Below are 20,612 nucleotides of genomic sequence, written 5' to 3' on the forward strand. Positions count from 1 at the left end.
AGCAGCTTCTCCTGCTGGTTGAAGCCTAGGAGCTATTGACAGAGTATGGCTTATTTATTTTCATTCTTCTTCTTTCCTATTAATTCTTTTTTTTACCTGCTCTGTTGACTCCAGTGCACAAGAAGGCAGTTGAGAGGAAAAGGAGCAAGTGGGCAGTAAGTTCAGAGAAGGAACCTGTGGTGGTTCTCAGCAGAAATCACTGCCTGGGTACCAGCAGTTAAAGCAAATAACCTTGAAAGGACTGACATAATAAGGGGAAGAAGAGTGCACACGTTAACTGAAAGTCTCTGGAGCTCTTGTTAGGATGCCAGAGGAAAGGGATGAGAAGGGATCCTTCAAGTTCTGCAGTACCAGGTGCATGCAGCTGTGAACAGCATTGTGTTCCTCTGGGTCCTGTCCAGGCAGGTGACAAGAAACACTCCCTGCTCTAATGAGTTTACAACTGTCACAATACTTTTTTAATTCAGCTGGGTTTGATGATTGTGAAAATGTAATCCACTACCCCAGTCTGCCTCTCTTGACTGTTTCTCCCAGTTTGGCAAACTTCATCCATTGGTCCAGTAGCCATTGCCAAAGCATGGACATGCCTGCTGGGACATGGAGACAGGCTGTCAGTGCCACTGTGCTGTGGAGGAGCATCCCTGCTGGTGGTGGGCAGGATCCTTCAATCCATGCAGAGATCTCTGCTGATAACCAGGTGTTACGTGGGCTCACCCTGCTCCTGGTGCTTACCAGGGCAGTGTTCTGTTCAACACTGGCTGGCATCAGGAGATGATGCAGCTGATGGTGGGAGCAGGAAGAGTTCAGTGTCTCAGCTCTGACTGTTCCTGCTCTTTGAAAAAGTAATGAATACAAACACTCTTCTTTCCCTTTGAGGCCTGGATCTACCAGTCTGGCTTAACCTTTTGGTTCAGTTCATGTTCTTACTGAGCACAGCCTCTTCCCTTCTTTTACGCCTCCAGGATTGTGTGCAGGCAGCACCTCTGCTTGTCTGGCTTCCACTAACACAGAATGAGCTCTGCCCATTCCTGAACTTGGGTGTACTGTTGTTGGGCCAACAGGGGAGTGTTTCCTCCTTCCTTTTTCCATGGAGCAAACATCACTATCCTGCTGTCTACAAAAGAGCAGCAGTACTTACATGAGACATTGCTGTGGCTGCAAATAGAGCAAAGCATGTATCATCTTTCTCTTGGAGCCTGGATGGTTTTTCTGTGGGGAATATTTTCCTGCTTTTGGTCACAAAGGATAAAGTGCTGTCTGTGGAAGTAGGTGCAACTGGACAAGCACCCAGCACATGCTGTAGGAATAAGGGACACGTCTTAAATGTTGTGACAGCAAGCACAGCACCAATGAGAGGTGGTTACAGGATCACATTCCCTGGCCTGAATTTCCTTGTGCTGTGTGAATGCTGCTGCTTGTTCTTCATGCAGTGCAGGTACACTGAGATGAGTGCCCACATAGTCCCTGCATTGGGGTACCCTGTCACTGCACAGGCTTTCTGTGTCCATAATGACCCTTCATAAAGAGGCAAGTTTTAAATATTCTTCTGGCAAATGAATAGTTGCAGCTGTTTTTTAGGCAGCAGCACTTACCCTGATCTGTTGAAGCCTCTTTGGTAGCAGAAAGGTTGCCTGACTTTGGAAGGACCTGCTTCTTGCCCACAGTTATGTTTAGGTTTGTTACATGTGCCAGTGACGGGGGAGCTCCTGGTCCTGGGAGCAGCCATTTTGCAAGAGCTCAGCAGCAGTTGTTACCTGGCAACAGTATACGAAATTTCGGGTTTCAAAACCAGTGAAAATTTCAAGCAAGGATTCGCTGAGACAGGCGGCTTTGCCTTGGGTGTGCTGATGTGGGAGTGCAGATGGAGAGGCCTTGCTCTCTAGTGGGGGTCGTCAAATATTTGCCTTGCTAGTGAAAAAAAGAGTCTCCTTCACCCGCTGTTCCATTTGTCCTCTCCTAAAGCCTTCAGAAGGCGTGGAGGCCACCAGGCAGATTGGGCTAGGCCAGATGTGCAAAGTTAGGGCACACATGCTCTTCAAAGCACAGCTGGAGCTCTGAACAAATTGCTCTTTTACACAAAATTTGAGTGCTGTAAACTTTTATGTGATTGTCAAACCAAAGGAAAAATATGGGAATCCCATAGGCACAGCTGCACAATTTCCTAGTAAAGTTACTTAAACACCTGGACTTTGAGGTTAGGTCTCAGTCAAAAGCCAGTTTTGGAAAGTAACAAATGTATTATTTCCAGCCAGCCCCAAATGTTGCAGCTGATCCCTCATTGCTGGACTTCAGAGGTCTCTCTGCAGCTCTGAGGGTTAGAAGTGACCTGTCAAGAGCCTTTTGGTCTGGCACTTGGTTCAGTAAACCTGAATTACCAGCTTGGTCTTTCTGATCAAAGGCTATTTGAGCCTGCAAAGTTCCTTGAAACTTGCTCTTTGGTGTTTCTCTGGTCTGCTGGAGTGGCTTGTGTAGGAAAAAGAGCTATTTCACTTGGATATGTGGAGGTGAATTTCTCATCACATGGAAGGTCTCTTACACATCCTTTTTATAGAACACTTTTCCCAACCAGTTCAGCATATTCTACCTGACAAACCAACAGAGGCTGACAAAAAGCATCTAGGGGTGGTGTGCTTCACACAGTGCTATTTCTTTTCAATGCATGTTGGGCACAGCTGGTCATGCTTTTCCTCAGGTTCGGTGAATGAGAACCAGAGACCGTCGAATTCGTATAACGGGGACCTGAATGGGCTGCTGGTTCCTGATCCCCTTGGGAGTGGAGATGGACCTTCTTTGGCCAAGCCAGTGCATCGCAGCATCTCCCTAGGAGCCCTGCAGGAGAAACAAGTCATGTAAGTCTTGGCAAAGAAATGCTGAGAGTGAGTAGAAAACAGCTCAAATTTGGCTCTCTTGAGTGTGGACACACATGGTGGGAGTCTGACAATGGGTTTTATGTTGAGTTCAGGTGGCAGTTGTGAGCCAGTGCTCTTGGTTAGAGCTTCTGTAGCTTTTGTGAGGCTGATGCATGGAGTCTGCCATCCTTGCTCAGGAACTGAAGAATATCAGCAGAGTTGTTCAGAGAAGGGGAACAGGACTGTACATGGTGAAAATTGCATGTCAGGGTAGAAATAAATCATCAAGGCTCTGGTTAAAACTTGGCGTTCTCTGTAGATAGTAGTCCAGCAGGACTCTTTCTGGGACCCAAGTCACCTGAGGTGTTGCAGAGCTCATGGAAGTAGCTTTTGCTTGGGTTCTCCGGTCATGGTTTTGAGAGAGGATGCCTTGAAAACCACAAACAGCGTGCACTGTTTTGTTGATGAGGTTCAGCTGGCTGGTTTTGGTTTCTTTGCACCTTCCAGCGTTGGGGACTAGAATCAAATGTCAGTCTGTGCTCAAGTCAAATGAACTGAAGGTTTTTAAGCTGAACAAAGCAGATGTTTTATTCTCTCAAACCCATGACACATGGGGAGACTCAGCTGAGAGGAGTTTCTGTTTTCAGTTCCACTCAAGCTCTTAGATGCACACATTCTGCTGTGTTGCTGTTAAAATTATGAATTTAACATAAAATCTTAAATATTCTTTTCCTGTGAGTCTTGTCTGATTTTTTACGCTCTGTTTTTTTTGGTTTTTTTTTTTTTTTGAAGCTGCCTTTCTGGTGACGACAGCTCCACTTGCTTAGTGATATCAGCAAAAGACGTGGAGATAGTGGCCAGCAGTGATTCCAGCATCACCAGTAAGGCCAGAGGGAGTAACAAGGTAAGGAGCAAGAGAAAGCTTGGTCTGTCTCTTTTTTGGTCACATCAGCTCATGCTTGAATATTTTTAAACAGAAATAAGTATCTTCTTTCTTGCATCATAGGAGCTTGTAATTAGGTAGAAGTTTGTCAAAGAGTGTAACAAGGGGAAGAAAGTTGGAACAGTATCTTAAAACTGATTGTTCTTGTTATTCCAGAATCTGGCCAACTTACTCTCTAATTTTCAGGAGTAAGTGCGTTATCTAAGGTGTAGATTTCTGGGAAAGTGTCCTTTCTCCACCAGATTTTGCTGGTGGTTGTTTCCTCCCTGGACCCTGAAGGAAGGGTTTCCCTGGCTGCTTTGCTGGTGTCAGTCCTGCTGAGGGCTCTGGCCAGCAGGTCAGAGCTGCAAGAGCTGATATGCTGAAATTAGAGCTGGTGTTGAGCAGAGAGCTAAGCCATGCTCAGAACAAATGGTAGTGATTAGGAGAAAGACCTCTGGTCTTGATCTGTTCAGCCCTTTTCCACTTTGTCCCTTGATTTTCCATTTTGTGTTTTTCCATTTTCCATTCCATTTTGTTCTTTAGTGTGCAGTGAACTAAGGGACCACACAGATGGAAAAGTTTAATTCCAAGCATTTCTCATGTTTTGTTTTCTTTCTCCTGAACAGGTGAAAATACAACCTGTTGCTAGATATGACTGGGAGCAGAAATACTATTATGGCAATCTGATAGCTGTTTCAAACTCTTACCTGGCTTATGCCATTAGAGGTGAGATTCCTTCTTGTCTTGGATGTGATTTGTGTTCTTTTGCTCTATGTATCATTAAGAGAGGCAAAGTTTTCATCAGAAGAGTGTGACTAGCACTAATAGAAACATACTTAGCAATACCCAGATCAGAGTGCTGTTGTAGAGGGACTATAAGCAAAGGTGGAGAGAAGGCTTTGTTATGTAGGAGAATTAGAAATAAAAGAGAAGGACTCAGTGGGGATGGAGAAAAAGTTGGAGGACTACACTGGTTTTACTGGAGAGCTGATGTTCAGATTCCTCTTCTAATTAAATATTTCTGCAGCAAACAAGCTGCTCTGTAAGCACAGAAACAGCCCCATGGTAATTTGAGCAGATAAGTGTTTGTGATGTATTTGCTTGCATAAATTTAGAGTTGAGTTTAAGGCTAAATTTAGAGGATCCAAAGAGCAGCGCAGATGCAATGTCTTGTGCAGTAAAGGGAGAAAAGCAGAACAGCACAGGGAAAGATTGTTTCACAACATATGGGAAAGAAGGTGACAGGATGAGAGGCAATGGTCTCAAGTTGTGCCAGGGAAGGTTTAGATTGGATATTATGGGAAAAAAATTTTCATGGAAAGGATTCTAAAACATTGGAACTGCCCAGGGAAATGGTGAAGTCATCATCCCTGGAAGTATTCAAAAACATGTGGATATGGCACTTGAAGACATGATTTAGTGGTGAACATGAGGGCAGTGCTGGTTGGACTTGATGACTTTAAAGGTCTTTTCCAACCTTAAATGGTCTATGTAATGAACACTTAGTTATTTGCAGTATCTCTTTCTGCTCTCATAGAAGCACAGAGTGTTTGTGTCTCTATCAGATCTTCCCTTTTGTCTTAGTGCTAGCACCCACTGATTTGCCTGGTCTTTTATGAATCTACTACTCTGCTCTTGTGTTTTTCCTAGCTGAGGTTATTTTAGAGTAGCTTAAGGACGTCTCACCATTTAAGAAAATATTTTAAAAGCTTTTTAATAAGCATCTTTAGTAAGGATAATCCTGGGAATTATGAGAAGTTTGAGAATGATCCAGAGAAACCAGGCATAAATTGTGACTTCTCCCTCTGTCTGTCCCACAGCTGCCAGCAATGGCTCTGCTATGGTGCGGGTATTGAGTGTCAGCACTGCTGAGAGGACTTTGCTGAAGGGATTCACAGGAGGCGTGGCAGACCTGGCCTTTGCTCACCTCAACTCCAACCAGCTGGCCTGCCTGGACGAGGCTGGCAACCTTTTTGTCTGGCGCCTGGCCATGGATAAAGAAAAAATCCAGTATCCTGTCCAAATACACCTCTGTCAGTCTCTGTAATGGTTAGATGTGAATGCAACCTCAACGTTGCTGTTTATTTTGTAACCTTTGGAGAAGAGCAGCTTGCAGGGGGAAGGTTGGTAGTTCTACCCCTTCCAGAGTATCCAGTGAATCAGTTTTTACCTGCATACAGCACAATTCTTACTTGATATTGCATTGCTTGAAATTCTAGGAGCGGCACCTCAGTGCTCCTGGTCCAGACAAAGTAGTCAGTGAGAAGTGTCAGTCTGTACCAGCTGGCCTTGGGTGTGGACAGTGTCATGTCAACTGTGTGACAGAGGTTTGTCTTGTCTTGTTCTAGCTCTTTTCCTCAGCTGCTTCTCTGGGGAAGGGGATGTAATACTTCCCTCCCACTCGCTATTTTCCTCCCAAACTTGTCAACCTTCTTTTGGTGGCCCTGAAATTTATTTTCAGTGTTCATTGCCCTAAATATTTTCCTTTTAATTGCTAGGAGTGATTGCTCAGTATTTCTGGGAAACATGTGAGATATGTCACCTTAGAATGTAGCTTTTTCATTTTAATTGTGTACCATCATTTCAAAAGCAACTGGAGCAAAGGTGATGGTAGTCGTTGAAGACCTGATTTGTAGTGGTGCAATCAAGTGCTCAGCTGGGGGCAACGTGGTAGCTGTTCTCATTCTGTGGTAGTGTTGCAATGCTAACAAAAATAATTTAATCATTAGCTGTCACATGGATTGCACATTCAGATGTGGCTGTGCACCCCAGTTGTGCTTATCGTGTCACTGTCTGCAGCTTGCAAGAGAAAATTGTGAGAATCTGTGAACTTTTGTAAGCTGAAGCTCTTCTGTCGGTGAAGAAATGCTAGCTTGGCTGCTTTCTCAGCAGAATGCCTTTACCTGTTTTCATTTTGAATCAATGGCCAAAAAAATCTTGAGGTTTAACAATATTAAAACAGCAGACCAAGCCTGAAGAGGTTATTGCTGGGCCTCAGTAACAGAGCCAGAATGTTTCATTTCTTAACCCTGGTGATCAGAGAGGAGATCTTGGTTAACATCAAGCGACCTGACAACACACCACTGAACACCTTCCGAAGAATCATCTGGTGCCCTTTCATCCCAGATGATAATGAGGAGAGCGGGGAGGAGGGAAGTCAGACGTTGGCGTTGTTGCATGAGGACAGGGTAAGGAAATCCTGCTTTGGAAATGTTGTCCCTCATTATTAGAAGGAAAAAATTAATGGAGGAAAGAGCTGAGCTTAAAATGGAGTTGTAAAGGCTCCTGTCTAGTCCATGCTGGGGATCCTCCTGTAAGGAGACGTTGGATTCCTCTCTTTCAAGGAGAAATCATACTGATCATTCTCTTGGCCTCAGGAGGATGGAAAGGGATGACTTCTGCTCACCATCAAATAATAAGGAACTCTTGAAACAGAAACATCTCTTGTCTGTTCAGGCTGAGCCAGTACCCAAGGGAGGGGCTTGGTGGGCAGCAGCTACAAATGCCAAGAGCAATTCCCTGTGTTATGTACAGCTGCATGCCAGGAAAGCATCTAATGCCCAAATTGGGTGGAAGTGGGAAGGTTTATGTCACATACTTGCCGTTGGGATGGTGCATTAGGATGTAAGATAAGGATCTAGGAAATTCTCTGGATCAAACCCATGGTTGTAAAAATAAACCTATGTGCCTATATGTTTGTTTTCCAGGCAGAGGTGTGGGATTTGGACATCATCCGAACCAAGAACAGCTCCTGGCCAGTGGAAGTGCCTGATATCAAAGAAGGTTTCATTGTGGTGAAGGGCCACAGCACGGTAAAAACATGTTTTGTTTCATTTTCTTTGGGTTATAGTGTCTCAGGAGCTGCAATTCTTAGGACAGTTGGCTGTAAAAAAACCAGTTGTAAAACAATTGTGATTGTGCAAGTGGGCTCTATTCATAACATCAATAACAGTAAGAACAGTGGCAGCAGAATCCATTGTACTTGAATTTGCAGTCTGGAAAAGGTGATTGTTTATTACCAAGAAAGGGGGTGACTGTCAATTGTTCTGTGAAGGGTTAAAATATTTAGTGTTAGAAGCTGCCTGTTTCTGTTAGAAATCACTCTGACCTTCTCTATTATCAGATTGTTACTCAAGTTCTTGGTTGAAGATAAAGCTTTTTCTTCTTGTAAAATAAAAAAAGCTGTAAAATTACTTTTCTGTGTCTCTTTTCCCCCTCTGTATAGTGCCTGAGCGAGGGAGCACTTTCTCCAGATGGATCTGTGTTGGCCACAGCAAGCCATGACGGTTTTGTAAAATTCTGGCAGATCTATATTGAGGGACAGGATGAACCAAGGTAACTGGAGAATTAGAAAATGGAGCATCCTGGGACAGAGAGCAGCATTTTCTCTGGGAGAATTTCCTTGATACAGAATGGTCTGTGATGGTCATTCTTGGGACATTATAAAGATAGAGCTTAGATGTTTGTAATTTGTTGCTGAAAAATTGCATCACTGAATATCGTAGGCTTATGGACAAAGCAGAGAGCTGTTTCTGGAAACAATTCTGTGCTTTGCACAGACTGTAGTCAAGTGCTTTTGCACTGTCCATGCATTCAGGAAGCTGCTCTGAGCTGTTCTCTCAATCTTGGCTCCTTTTTGCATTGTATCTGCGTTAAGACACCAGACCAAATGGCAACATGGGATTCTATTAATTTATTTATTTGTTTATTGGTAATAATATTTGTCTGCTTGGGCTGTGATCTCCTTATTTTATATAAGACTTGTAAAGAGCTATAAGTCAGTAATGCTTTGTGGCTTCAGGATACAGAGAGTTGTGTGTTCAGTGTCAGCATTCCCCTCGTTTATCACTCCCTTCACACTTGGATGTTTTCTTTAATTTATTCCCAGGTGTCTTCACGAGTGGAAACCTCATGATGGCAGACCTCTTTCCTGCCTACTCTTTTGTGACAACCATAAGAAACAAGACCCAGAGTAAGTCCCCCATCCTGTGCTTGGAGTATTAAAATTTAGCAGGGTTTTCTATCTCTACCATGCCTTAAGAGTTCCTTGTTACTTAGTCATACTTTGAAAAATTTAGCTTTGTAGCAGGAATAAGTCCTGTCCTCTTTGTAGTTAGTTTTCTAGTGATGGAGAGATAAATAAGACTCTGAAGCACAACCTAAACTGACCCCAATTGTAGTGCAAATTCCACAAAATCAATGAAAATTCTAAACTGATGAGTCCTCTCACATTTGTGGTATGGTCAGTCTTAAATGGCTTCTTAATCCTCTGAATTTCTACTGCAGTTGATGACAATATTGCTTTTATTTTTATTGTTATTGTTTCTTCAGTCAGTTGTGGCCTTAGGGTTCTTGAGAGCTATAGTGTTAGTTTCTAATCTGCCTCAGAGCAGAAATTCTCTGGGAACTTTTAAGACACAGTTGGGCAAAATTGGCTATGGGCAGCTTGTGAGGAGCTTTTCTGGGAAGGTCCAGATCTTCTTTAAGAGAACTTGGATCTGTTGTGCCTGCAGGGTTCCCTTCTGGAGGTTTCTCATCACAGGAGCCGATCAGAACAGAGAACTGAAGATGTGGTGCACGGTGTCCTGGACCTGTCTGCAGACTGTCCGGTACATGCTGATGAGCTCCCCTGAAGGGTGGGATTTAGGGGTACTGATTTTGCAGAGCTGATCCCTGATCTCCAATGGATTCTACTCCAGCCCGAATTTCAGCCTCCTTTGCCATTCCATCCTGTTGTTGGAAGATCTCAGCTGTGGTCGACTGTCAGGTCAAGCTTTGGCAAAGCCAGAGAAGTTAATCCTTTTATCCTTGGTGTTACCAAGACCAGTTGTGTTTGCCTTGTTCTGTAGAGTAGAGACACATCTGTAGCATGAGGAGAGGCATTCCAAAACTCCATACCTTGAGTGTTTTCTTCTTGAAAAATTCTACAGATTCAGTAACCAATCTAGGATCTTTTCCTATTACTGCTTTTTCTGTTTAAATTATGAGAAGCTGCTATGTTGATAGAGCTTAAGAAATTATCCAAGGCTTATTTATTGTGCCATGTAGGTCCACAAGCAGCAGTCAGCTGCTTTTCCACCTCATGCTACAGAAGGTTCAAAATTTGTGGAAGGGTTGTTTTGATTTGGTGGATTTTTGAATTCAAAACTTTAGCATTGACTCTTGTCCTCCTATGAATGTGGAACACGTTAAGTAATGACAAAGTGTCATCTTTCATTTATATGTTCAGAATTCGTAACCTGATTCTGTGGTGTGATCTCCCAGTTGCTTTCTTAGCTTATGTCAGCACTGATTTCAGCAAAGGTATTTGTGTTCTAGTGCATGGTTGAACTGTAATATGGCTGTAAACTCCTTAAGATAATGAGGGTTTTTTTTTGTAATTAATGCAGTTTCATAGCAATTCTGCTGGTTGTGCTAACCTGCCTTGCTTTCTACTCCCCCTCCCTCTTATTTGTTTACGTAGCTTTTCTCCTGACATCTTCAGCTCCATGAGTATTCTTCCCAGCTTGAAAGTCTGCCTGGACCTCTCTGCTGAATATCTGATTCTGAGTGATGTGCAAAGAAAAGTAGGTAGTTCATTTTATTGCTGGCTGTGGGAAATAGTAACGAGCAGAATTGGCCTTATGTGTGATTGGTTCTGCTGCCTAGGTCTGGGATTTGTATGTTAGTAGATAAAAATGCAGAGATTGACTCAGCAATTTCACTGTTGGATGAAAAAAGGTAATAATTCAACTGAATAGTCCTAAGGAGCCTTAAAGGATTATTTTGCACCCTTTGTAAAGCTCTGTAAAGCTCTCATTTGGAGATACTTGTGTCTGGCACAGTAGGATTGAGTTCTTGATCAACATTGACTCACATAGGAGTTTGGTGCTTGTGGTTCCCTTGAGTGTTCCATTGCAAATTTCAAGACCCAGACTTTATTCCTCACTTATGTCCTTTGTTCCAAATCTCTTTTGGGTGCTAGGCTTTACAGTCCCCACACATACACATGGTCTGCTCTGAAAGCTCTGATTTCTGATTCTTCCAGGTCTTGTATGTGATGGAGCTGATGCAGAACCAAGAGGAGGGCAAGGCTTACTTCAGCTCCATCTCAGAGTTCCTCCTTACCCACCCAGTGCTAAGCTTTGGCATCCAGGCTGTGAGCCGCTGCCGGCTAAGGCACACCGAGGTGCTCCCAGCAGAAGAGGAGAATGACAACTTGAGTGTAGGTAGGTGACAAAAGAAGTTTGGCTGCTGTGTGATCAGGATTTCTTAGCTTGAGTGCCGTCACCACAATATAAAAGAGACACTAAGCTGTTAGAGAGTGTCCAAAGGGCCATGAGGGTGGTGAAGGAGAAGCTGTATGAGGAGTGGCTGAGGTCACTTGATCTGTTCAGCCTGGAGAAGAGGAGACTGAGGGTAGACATCATTGCAGTCTTCCAGTATCCTCACAAGGGGCAGGCACTGATCTCTTCAATCTCATGACCAGTGACAGGACTTAAGGAAGTGGCACAAAGCTGAGTCAGGGAAGGTTTAGGTTGGATATCAGGAAAACGTTTTTCATCCAGAGGGTGGTTGGGCACAGGAACAAGTTCACTGGGGCAGTGGTTACAGCACCAAGCCTGCCTGAGTTCAAGAAGCATTTGGACAATTCTTCCAGGCACATGCAGTGATTCTTGGGGTGTTCTGTGCAGGGCCAAGTGCTGGACTCAATGATCCTCAGGGGTCCCTTCCAACTCAGGATATTCTATAATTCTTTGGAGTTGTCTGCAGACTTACTGAGAGTGCTCTTGATCCCTTCATTTTGATCATTGATAAAGAGATCAATGTATCATGCTGATTCTTTGCTATCAGTTCATCCTGCTGTGATGTTTCTGTAGTACTTTGTAGTTTCCATTCAATTTCATGTTTTACCTTTGTTTCCCTTCCAGAAGGGTCTCAGGGCTCTGGGGCTGTTGAGTCAGCAGCAGGCGTGCTGATAAAACTCTTCTGCGTGCACACCAAGTGAGTATGTGTGGGCAGCTGATTGTGGTTGTCCTAACCCTGCACAAACCTGTAGAAATTTAACTGAAATCCTTTTGCTCATAGCAAAAGCTACTTGGCCCCTTAGAAACTTCTGGCGTGGGTGTGCATGGCCTTACCAGGAGGTAACCCTGACAAGCTTGTATTTCTGTGGCCATGAGTGATTTAAGAATTGTGCTCACACACAAGTGTTGGGAAACATCTCGAATACCCTGGGTGCCAGGACTGGGTGACAAGGCTGAGTGAGGATCAGCTTCTGCTGCTTCTGTGACAGGCAAAAAACACTGAAGCATTTTCCAAGGGAATTAGTTCAGTGAAGAGAAATCTTCTGAGCCTTAAGGCTTCTCTTGGTGGTTCTTAAGCTGATCAGAGATGCTTGTTTTCTTTCCAGGGCCCTACAGGATGTGCAGATTAGATTCCAGCCTCTTCACAGCCCTGACACAAGTGCTTCCATGCCTTCCCATGGCTCTCATGAAGAATTTGGTGAGCATGTGTGTTAAACTGGTCTTCAGTGTTGCTGATCCTTTAAAAGTTGTTGGTGGGGAGAGCAGGAGGGTGGTTTTGGGTATCTCTTTGTACTGCAGAGGTGTTGTTGCATAAAGGATTCTGAATATGGAATAGCGCTGAAGCAGGAAGTTGGTTAGACCCTGGTGTGAGTTTGGAGCTTGGATGTGTTAGACCAGGAGTACTAATGCTTTGTGCATGCTTGACTTCACCTTCCTAGGTGATTTGGCAGTTCTGCAAGAAACTTGAGGTTTGCCTCTTGTCAGGTGGAAGAGATCAGAGTGACAGCAGAGCTGTGGGAGCAGAGGGGACTGGACTGTCTGTGGGGTGCTCTTTCAGCTCATTCACCATTCTGGCATGTGGCTGTTAAACTGGCCTTGTGTTTAGGGAAGAAAGGAAGCTTGGATATTTGATTATCAAAGCCTGATAAAATCCACTCTGACATACAAAGAGAAAGGATAACACAGGATTTGCTTTGCCCTAAGCTTTGACTAGGATATTGCAGGACTTTTGGAATCAAGTATGGCATGCAATGGCACAACTTCATACTTTGTGGAATTAGAGCTTTAGTTTTGGAGGGAAGTTCCAAACTGATCTGTCTCTCCCTTGAAGCCTTTCCAGACCACATGGCTGATCTGAGCACGGAAGGGCTGGGATCTGAAAAGGAATCTGTGCATGGCTCCCAACAAGACCTGCGGCGTATTGCTGACCTGCCTGTGCCAGCAGACTTCCTCTCTCTCTCCAATGATGCCAAACCCAAGCTGATGACTCCAGATGCATTCATGACACCAAGTACTTCTCTTCAGCAGGTAATCAGAGATCAGCACTGTTATGGTGATGCAAGGGGTGGGAGTGGATTTTGATACTTTCAGGCACACTTTCCAGGCTGTAGTGATTCTGATAGGTTCTGCTAGCTGTATGCACAGCACACTGGAAACTCTGCATGTAACCAGACTGAGCAGAGATATCTTGGCACCTCTAAAATGCTAAACTGGCCTAAGCTTGTGTATTAAGTGCTCTGTTTAGCTGGAAAACCACTGATGTAGCTGTGCTTTGTAGAAATACAGGTTTGCTAAATAACTGTAGGTAAGCTTGGAGACTGCTCTTACTGGTTTATGCATGTTATTTGGGGTTATGATATAACTGTAATGGAAGAAAATATGCCACCTCTGTGCTTCCTGTCTGATGGAGTCCTCTGGGAATGCAGATCTAAAATGATCAGGTAGGTAAATGAGACTGTTCAGACTTGTGAGACCCTGCTGGACTACCCCACTCTCTGCAACAAGCCCTCTGCCTCTGCAGTGGTGAGTGTTTGGGGACAGCAGTTCCTCATTAAAAGCAGCCATGGTTCATGTGATGAGGATGTTCTGGGACTTGCCTTTGACCAGCACCTGAGCACCTTAGCAGTACAGCTCAGCCTCTGGGGGTGTTTTCTATTCCCTCTTCACCAAAGGCTCTCTAGGAGTCTTTTCTTTCTCAGGTTGAGTTGTGTTGTTGCCCTCTGTCCCATCCTGACTGCTGTGTGTTTCCTTACAGATCGCTGTCTCTCCAGGCAGCAGTGTCAGTTCCCTGACTGCAGTCACAGCCATGAGCAGCACTTCTGTCACGGATGCCTCTCTGCCCAGGTAAATAGCACATGAATTAAATAATACTTCTGCAGCTGAACTGATACAGGCCTTTGGGGTAGCACAGAGCTGTAGTGTGTCTTGTAGGAGAGGAGATTGCTACCAGAGTTAGAAACTGGCCTGAGTCCCAACGTCCCTGTATAGGCAGCTGTTTGCATCCCTAATGTAGCTTGGAACATGCCTGTTGTCACCTAGGGGCCAACAAGAGTGTTTCATGTGTGCCTCATAGGGATTCTGTTATTGCAGCTCAGTTTTGTTGCTCTACATGCTTTTCCCAAAGGGCCGTTGTTGTTTACAGGTAAGTGAACACTGCAGCCACCAAGGACAGGGAGAAAATTGGGACTGGTAGGAAAATCTTAAGAGTGTGACAGTGGATTGGGCTGCATAACAGGCAAGAACTTCACTTCTGGGCTTGGGAAAAGGAGACAGACCTGTGTCACAGTGTCCTGTTTCTCCCTGTACTCAGTTCAGTGTGCACTGGAGGTACAATTGGTTCCTTCTCTCACTGCCTCCTCAAATTCTAAGAGGTTGCAATGCCCTTTTTTTTCTTCTTTGTTTCCACCTGTTATCTCTCTGGGCTGTATGAGGACTAGGAGATGCAGGTGCTCATTAACAGGGATTATCTAACCATGGTGGAAAGCACAAGGGCTCCTCCACTGACCTTCATATCCCACCTCCTTACCTCAAGTGTTTGATGCAGATCAATCATTTCTTCAGGCTGCTTGATTTGGTGATGTCTGTTTCTGCAGAGCATCAGAAGACTTGACTGTGAGCCCCAAGATGCAGCTGGACACCAGCCTCACGCTGAGCAGCAGCAGCAGCAGTCTCCAGACCAGTCCTAGGAGTCATTCTGTTCTTATCCCAGGCCTCCCTGACAAGCTAACACCAAAGGCACCTGTTCCAGTAAGGCTCCAAATGCTGCTCCCTTCCTTTGTATGGGCCAAGCAAACCCTATGGGCCTATACAAGCTGAAATTGTTCAGCCTGGAGAAAAAAAGGCTCTGAGTGGAGTGGCCTTTCAGTGCTTAGGAGAGATAAGAGTGACTTTTTACATGGGCAGAAAGGGGTAGGGCATGGCTTTAAACTAGAAGAGGAGAGATTTAGATTATATGTTAGGAGGAAATTCTTTATTCAGAGGATGATGAGACACTGACACAGACTTCCCAGAGAAGCTGTGGATGTCCCATCCCTGGGAGTGTTCAAGGCCAGGTTGGATGGTGTTTTGGGCAGCCTGGTCTAGTGGAAGGTGTCCCTGCCCATGGCAGTGGGGTTGGAACAAGATGGGTCTTCCCAACCCAACACAACCCATTCTAGGATTCCATGAAATTACCCTTATTTGGATGTTATCAGGGACAGTGTCTACCCTTTGGAAAACACAGCTGCTGGCACAGGCCTGCAGCCCAGTTTGCTTACAGACATTGATAGAACTTTTCCTTGTGTAGAACAGCATGTCTCTGAAAACCAGAGACAGCTCTAGCTTGTACTGTCACTATCCCAGTGGCTGGATGTGGTCAGTCTTTGTGTTAGGAGATGGTGCTACCTGGAAAGGTTTATTCCTGCTTGTTGGCGTGATGAGTCTGAAATAGCAATTTCTTATCCTTAAATTTTAGTTTCCAGGTGTTGTGTAAAATGGATCATGGCCAAAGCTTGAAATTGAAACAATTTCAATTGTTTCAGGAAATGGTCATTGTTAAAACTAATGTTTTCCCTCAAAGAGGAGGGAGTCTGGAGCAGATCAGGGAGGTAGCACTGGTGTTACATTTTCTTTTGAAAGTGAGTTCAAGCTAACCTTGGCTTAAGTGTGTTGTTAGGCCAGCTGAGAGTCCATTACAAGTCCTTGGGCCATTTTCCATCTGATGAAGGAGTAGAAGCCAGGGATCACTTGAGGAAAGGATACAGCAGACTGTTTCCAGAGGCAGTTGGTGTAAGGCACCCCGGGTCCATAGGGTGTCTTCACATTATCCTGAAGGCTCTTGTTTGGTTTTTGTTTTCAGGTCGCACCAGGAAACTCTTCTCTAGCACTGGAACTTCAGGAAGTGGAGCCCTTGGTGGTGCCCCAGGCTTCCCCCACCCGTGAGCGCTCGCCAGACGTCATTTCCTCTGCTTCCACAGCCATGTCCCAGGATATCCCAGAGATTGCTTCCGAGACCCTGCAGCGCAGCTTTGCGGCAGCTCCGTCCGGGCTGCCCGGGGAGGTGCTGGAGCCTGGGCACCACGCAGACAGCATGGCCTCTGCTGCCTCAGCCCTGCATTTGCTGTCTCCCAGGAACCGCCACAACTCCGAGCACAGCCACCACTCTTTGGACATGCCTCCAGTGGAGGTGGACAGACTGAATGCTCCATCATTACTGGAGACTGCTTTAACTCAGGAAAACGCATCTTCTGACAGTGTTGTGAGTCAGCCATGGCCAGCGGCTCCTGACATAACCAGGGAAACCAGGAACAGCATGGCAGACAGGTAATCACTTGGGTTTGTCTGTTGCAGGGCAATTTGTTTGTGCTTGCCAAATTGGCAGCTTAGTGAAAAGCTCTTAGGATGTGATTAATCCAGAGTTCTCCATCCCTCTTTCCCTTAAAGGATCTCATGAGTCAGCCTTCTTGTGTGCTTAGTCTGTGTGCTGTGTCCTGAACTTCTTAGGCCAGCTCTAATGATTTTTGCTTTCTGATACCCTTTGCAGCATAAATGATCTCTGTTAAGGAAGTTAAAAGTCTACTCTGTTGGCCTTCATGTTCACCTGGAGACTTGAGATACTATTTTTTTTTTTTTTTTTGTGCTCCGGAAATCAAACCAGTACAAGCTAAGTTCTGCCCCAGGTGATGCATTCCTACAGGCTTTTGTTGAATCAATTGACACATAGCTGGCAGGTTTGGTTATAGGTTAATTGGATATCTCTCTTCTAGGATTGGCTCTATGCAGCTAGTGTTGTAAATTAAAAAAAAAGTACTTTAGCAGCCAGAAAATAAATGGCAGTGGAGCAGGAATGAAGAATGGTGCAACATCACTTAGCCTGCTTAGAAAGAGCAATCTGTTATGCTGGAGCAGTGCTGGGATTCATCACAGAATTAGTGTCCCTGTCTTGTAATGGGATGAGAACAGGGAGATGCATCTGCAGAGTCTGCTTAGGCCAGGTCTATGTGCACCATGAGAACCTGCAAACACCTTCCTTTTCAGCAGGACTGGAAGGCTGAGAGGGTCAGTGTTGTCCCTCAGGTAATCCTGGACTGTTCCTTCATCAGAATTGCAGAGAAAGGCCTCACTTTGTGCCTCCACAACTGAGGATGTTGTTTCAGGAAGCAATCCCAACAGATGGCTCTGGGGAGGGCATTAAAACTGTGTTTCTACACAATGTTTTGTATGAACTTGAGAAAATACTTTCATAGGAGTTTACAACTCTCCTCAATCCCACTCTGCTTTAGTATTCTTCAGGAGTTTTTATGTTAGAATATCAGATCAGCTATCTCTGACTGTGAGAGATTTCACAAGTGCTCACTTCTTTTTAAAGATCTTCCTGCAAGCTGCATTCGGGCAGACCTAATTTACAGCCTAGAAGCACATGCAGTTTGCTTTCAAAATTATGGCATACAGACTAGATCAGATCCACTGTTACAGTTCTGTCTGGTAGAGCTGACCCATCACATTCACACACTTCCTCAGACTCTTCAAGGAACTAAAAAACGCTGCTGATTTTTGCTTCAGTGATCAGTATTAAATGAGGAAAAACAAACCCAAGATGATGCTATTCATGGAAGTATGCTGTGCTGCCAGGTTTGAGTAGTGGGTTACCTGTCTTGTATGCATGTCAGTTGGGAGATAGTTGGTTAGTACTTCAAGCATAGCTGAGGTGTTTCTCCTGTCTTAAGGCCTCAGAAAAACACATTGATAAGTTCAAATGTTTAATGCCTCTACACAACAGCTGCCACTTCCTCGATCTGAGGGATCAGTGTGGGGTTAATTTTTGTTACAGACTTTCTATCAGGATCTCTCATGAGAGGTGGAGAGGGTGAATGTCCAAGCTGAAAGAGACTTTTGTGATAGTTTCTGCTTTTTTCCCCTCTCTAGCCCAAGGGATGAGGTTGAAGAAAAGCACAAGAGCTCTTCCTACCATCGACACAGCTACCACTTGCTGCAGCATGACAGCCAGGATGCCAGTGCAGAACAAAGGTACCAGAGTGCTCAGCCCCCTCTCTTGCCCTGCATGGACTGAGCTCAGGCTGCATTCGTGCCCAGCCAGCCTTCATGTGTGGGGTGAATGTCTCTGCTTTGTCTCCTGACTTAATGTGTGTTTGCAGCCCAGCTTCCCTAATGTTCTGATGACTTCAGCTCATCTCAAGATTGGCCTCTGGGCACTCTCCAGTTTATTCTCTGTGGGCAAAGGCTTGATTGTGCTGCTTCTAAAAGCATGGACCAAGCTTGGTTTAATTACCAGTAAAAGCCTATTAAGGAATCCGTTTCCAAATATTGTGCCTTATATAAGGTAGCAAGGCCACCTCAGGAGTAAGTTTCTTGCTTTTGACAACTTTCCTCCCTCATGAGCTGCCCTAAAGTTCTGTGCTCACACTGTGTGCCTGACAAGCTCAGCCCTCTTTGACAGCTGAGGGTTCATTCATAATCCACACACAAATTCAGACTAAAATGTGCAGCTTGTATTAGAGAGCTGGTCAGCAGTTGAAAGTCTCCAAGATACTGAGGATCACAGACTTCTTAGGCTCACCTGATGCTCCTCTGTTGCTGCAACACTTTCTGTGCTCAGTGCTTGCTGTGTGTAAAGCTGTAAGGATGTGCTGTGCTTGGGTTCCCTGCTAGGCCATCAGTGACTCGTTTGCCAGTGTGTGTGAGCAGCTAAACAGGCATCATTCAGCCACACTGCCTGTCCCTAATGCAGGGACCCTCCAAGCCTTGCTGCACAGCACTCGAGCTCAGTCTGAGCAGCCCTGGATCAAAGCAGAGCAGCCCACGCTGAGCTCTGCACAGCTGACTCTGTGGAAGGTTGAGGTGGGGGTGTCTGTAGCTGTGTGACTCTGTCTGTGTGTGGATGAAGAGCCATGTCAATCCTTCCACTCAGTGAAGGCTGATACAGTCCAGTGTTGTGAGTGATGTCCTCTCTCCTGCTGTTCTTTCACAGTGACCATGATGATGAAGTTGCAAGCTTGGCTTCTACGTCAGGTGGATTTGGTGCCAAAGCATCTGCGCAGAGGCTGCCTGTGAAGGACTGGAAAGTCAAGGCTTCCCCCCGGGCTTCCCCAAAGCTAAAGCGGAAGGGCAAGAAGGATGATGGGTATGCTGGGCTTGCCAGGACACAGGAGGCTGTGGCACCAGCTGGGCAGAGCCACAGCCTCTTGTAGCCACTGGGTCTGAGGCAGCAGCCAAGTGCTCCCAACCCTCACACTGTTTGCAAAGGGCAGGAACCCCACAGAAAGCATTGCTGGTTGCTCAGACACTGATTGTCACTCAGGGTCGTGGGAATAGGTTCTGCACTATTTCCAGCTGGGACTCAAAATCCAGAATATAGCCTGGGCTTCAGAAGAATGTGTGGGAGGCAAATTGTACATTGTGGGGAGACACTGGGTCCTTTCATTGGTTTCAGTGAAGGCTTCATTGGAACTGTCATGCTGTGAGTATCACAATGGCCTCCATTTCTAATTAGCTTCTGAACAGTGGCACAGTGCCCTTGTTCAGCACTATCTGTCATTTGTTACCTGCTTGCTGCCTTTGCATGTTTCTAAATGTGCCTATATCAATATCCTGTAAGGGAAATTTGGTGACTGGAAAGGTTTGCCCATGGCACATTAGACCAATCTGTCTGCATTAGTGTGAGGAGAGCAGCACAGCTTCTGCACAGGGCTCTCTGCTTCTCTTGTGTTCCCATAGCTCTATGATTTGGATCTCTAGCTGTGCAGATCACAACGAAGATGGGCTATGGCATTTAATTCTGGCTGTGTTCCTGCACAGTGACATCCTGAAGCTCTCGGCTTCTGAAATGAATTTCACTTTTTCTGCCTCAGTCCTTTTAAAGTTGCTGAGTGGGTCCTGTCTGGGAACTAAAAATGTTTAGTTTTCTTCATAGATGTGTGACTTTGATGGAGACATGCAATAATAGTGGATCAGTTCAATGTTCTTCTTTATTCTTCTGTATAAGCTGGAGTGCCTCACTAGTTTCTTCACCTTGAGAGCTGGAATCACACTAGATGATTTGTGCTCATTCATTCTGAATTTTAACAAATGAATACTTGTTTTTTTCATTGGTAAAATATCGAGAGACCTTCAAAAGATGTTTGGCAAAGTCTTCCCTGGCTTTGAATTTGGACAAAACTGAAAAATCAGTGTGCAGTGTACTTTGTAACAGTCCTCATTAACACTTGGTTCAGGTCTCCTCCCTGCAAAGGCACCAGTCTGTAAGGATCTTCAGGGTCTGTGAATAGTGCAAATGATGGATTAACAGTGGTTGCAAGGACTGGGATTTCATAATCTTCCCATCATTCCCCATGTTGTACAAGGCAAAACGGAAGTATGAGCTGGAGTGTAAAATCTAAAGCAACCATAAAATGTGTGATCTCTTTTGGCAGAAGAGTTAGATAATAAGAGGAGTTAATTGACATAATTGGGTTACTACTCTTTCTCTGTTTATTTCCAGGGATGTGAACCAGTCACCAAGATCATCTAACAACCAGGTGAGTCAGAGCTGCTCTTCATGATGCTTCATGTCTTACT

General features: G+C 45.0%; 1 protein-coding gene across 1 annotated transcript in view; it reads left to right on the forward strand.

Annotated features, from left to right (window-relative positions):
- The window catches only part of EDC4 (enhancer of mRNA decapping 4), a 31,986-nt gene that overhangs the window by 1,502 nt on the left and 9,872 nt on the right, over positions 1 to 20,612 (forward strand). Inside the window, exons 2-21 of the mRNA XM_085071576.1 lie at positions 2,693 to 2,849; positions 3,642 to 3,753; positions 4,401 to 4,500; positions 5,595 to 5,784; positions 6,815 to 6,962; positions 7,482 to 7,586; positions 8,000 to 8,109; positions 8,663 to 8,746; positions 9,288 to 9,383; positions 10,238 to 10,340; positions 10,802 to 10,982; positions 11,685 to 11,757; positions 12,167 to 12,258; positions 12,892 to 13,088; positions 13,816 to 13,904; positions 14,654 to 14,807; positions 15,898 to 16,361; positions 17,964 to 18,065; positions 19,027 to 19,179; positions 20,536 to 20,572. Of these exons, the coding sequence (XP_084927702.1) occupies positions 2,693 to 2,849; positions 3,642 to 3,753; positions 4,401 to 4,500; positions 5,595 to 5,784; positions 6,815 to 6,962; positions 7,482 to 7,586; positions 8,000 to 8,109; positions 8,663 to 8,746; positions 9,288 to 9,383; positions 10,238 to 10,340; positions 10,802 to 10,982; positions 11,685 to 11,757; positions 12,167 to 12,258; positions 12,892 to 13,088; positions 13,816 to 13,904; positions 14,654 to 14,807; positions 15,898 to 16,361; positions 17,964 to 18,065; positions 19,027 to 19,179; positions 20,536 to 20,572 (2,747 nt within the window). The remainder of the gene's footprint in view (positions 1 to 2,692; positions 2,850 to 3,641; positions 3,754 to 4,400; positions 4,501 to 5,594; positions 5,785 to 6,814; positions 6,963 to 7,481; positions 7,587 to 7,999; positions 8,110 to 8,662; positions 8,747 to 9,287; positions 9,384 to 10,237; positions 10,341 to 10,801; positions 10,983 to 11,684; positions 11,758 to 12,166; positions 12,259 to 12,891; positions 13,089 to 13,815; positions 13,905 to 14,653; positions 14,808 to 15,897; positions 16,362 to 17,963; positions 18,066 to 19,026; positions 19,180 to 20,535; positions 20,573 to 20,612) is intronic.

Source organism: Lichenostomus cassidix, chromosome 11 (assembly GCF_008360975.1).
Source record: "Lichenostomus cassidix isolate B80296 chromosome 11, HeHo_3.0, whole genome shotgun sequence".
Classification (NCBI taxonomy): domain Eukaryota; kingdom Metazoa; phylum Chordata; class Aves; order Passeriformes; family Meliphagidae; genus Lichenostomus; species Lichenostomus cassidix.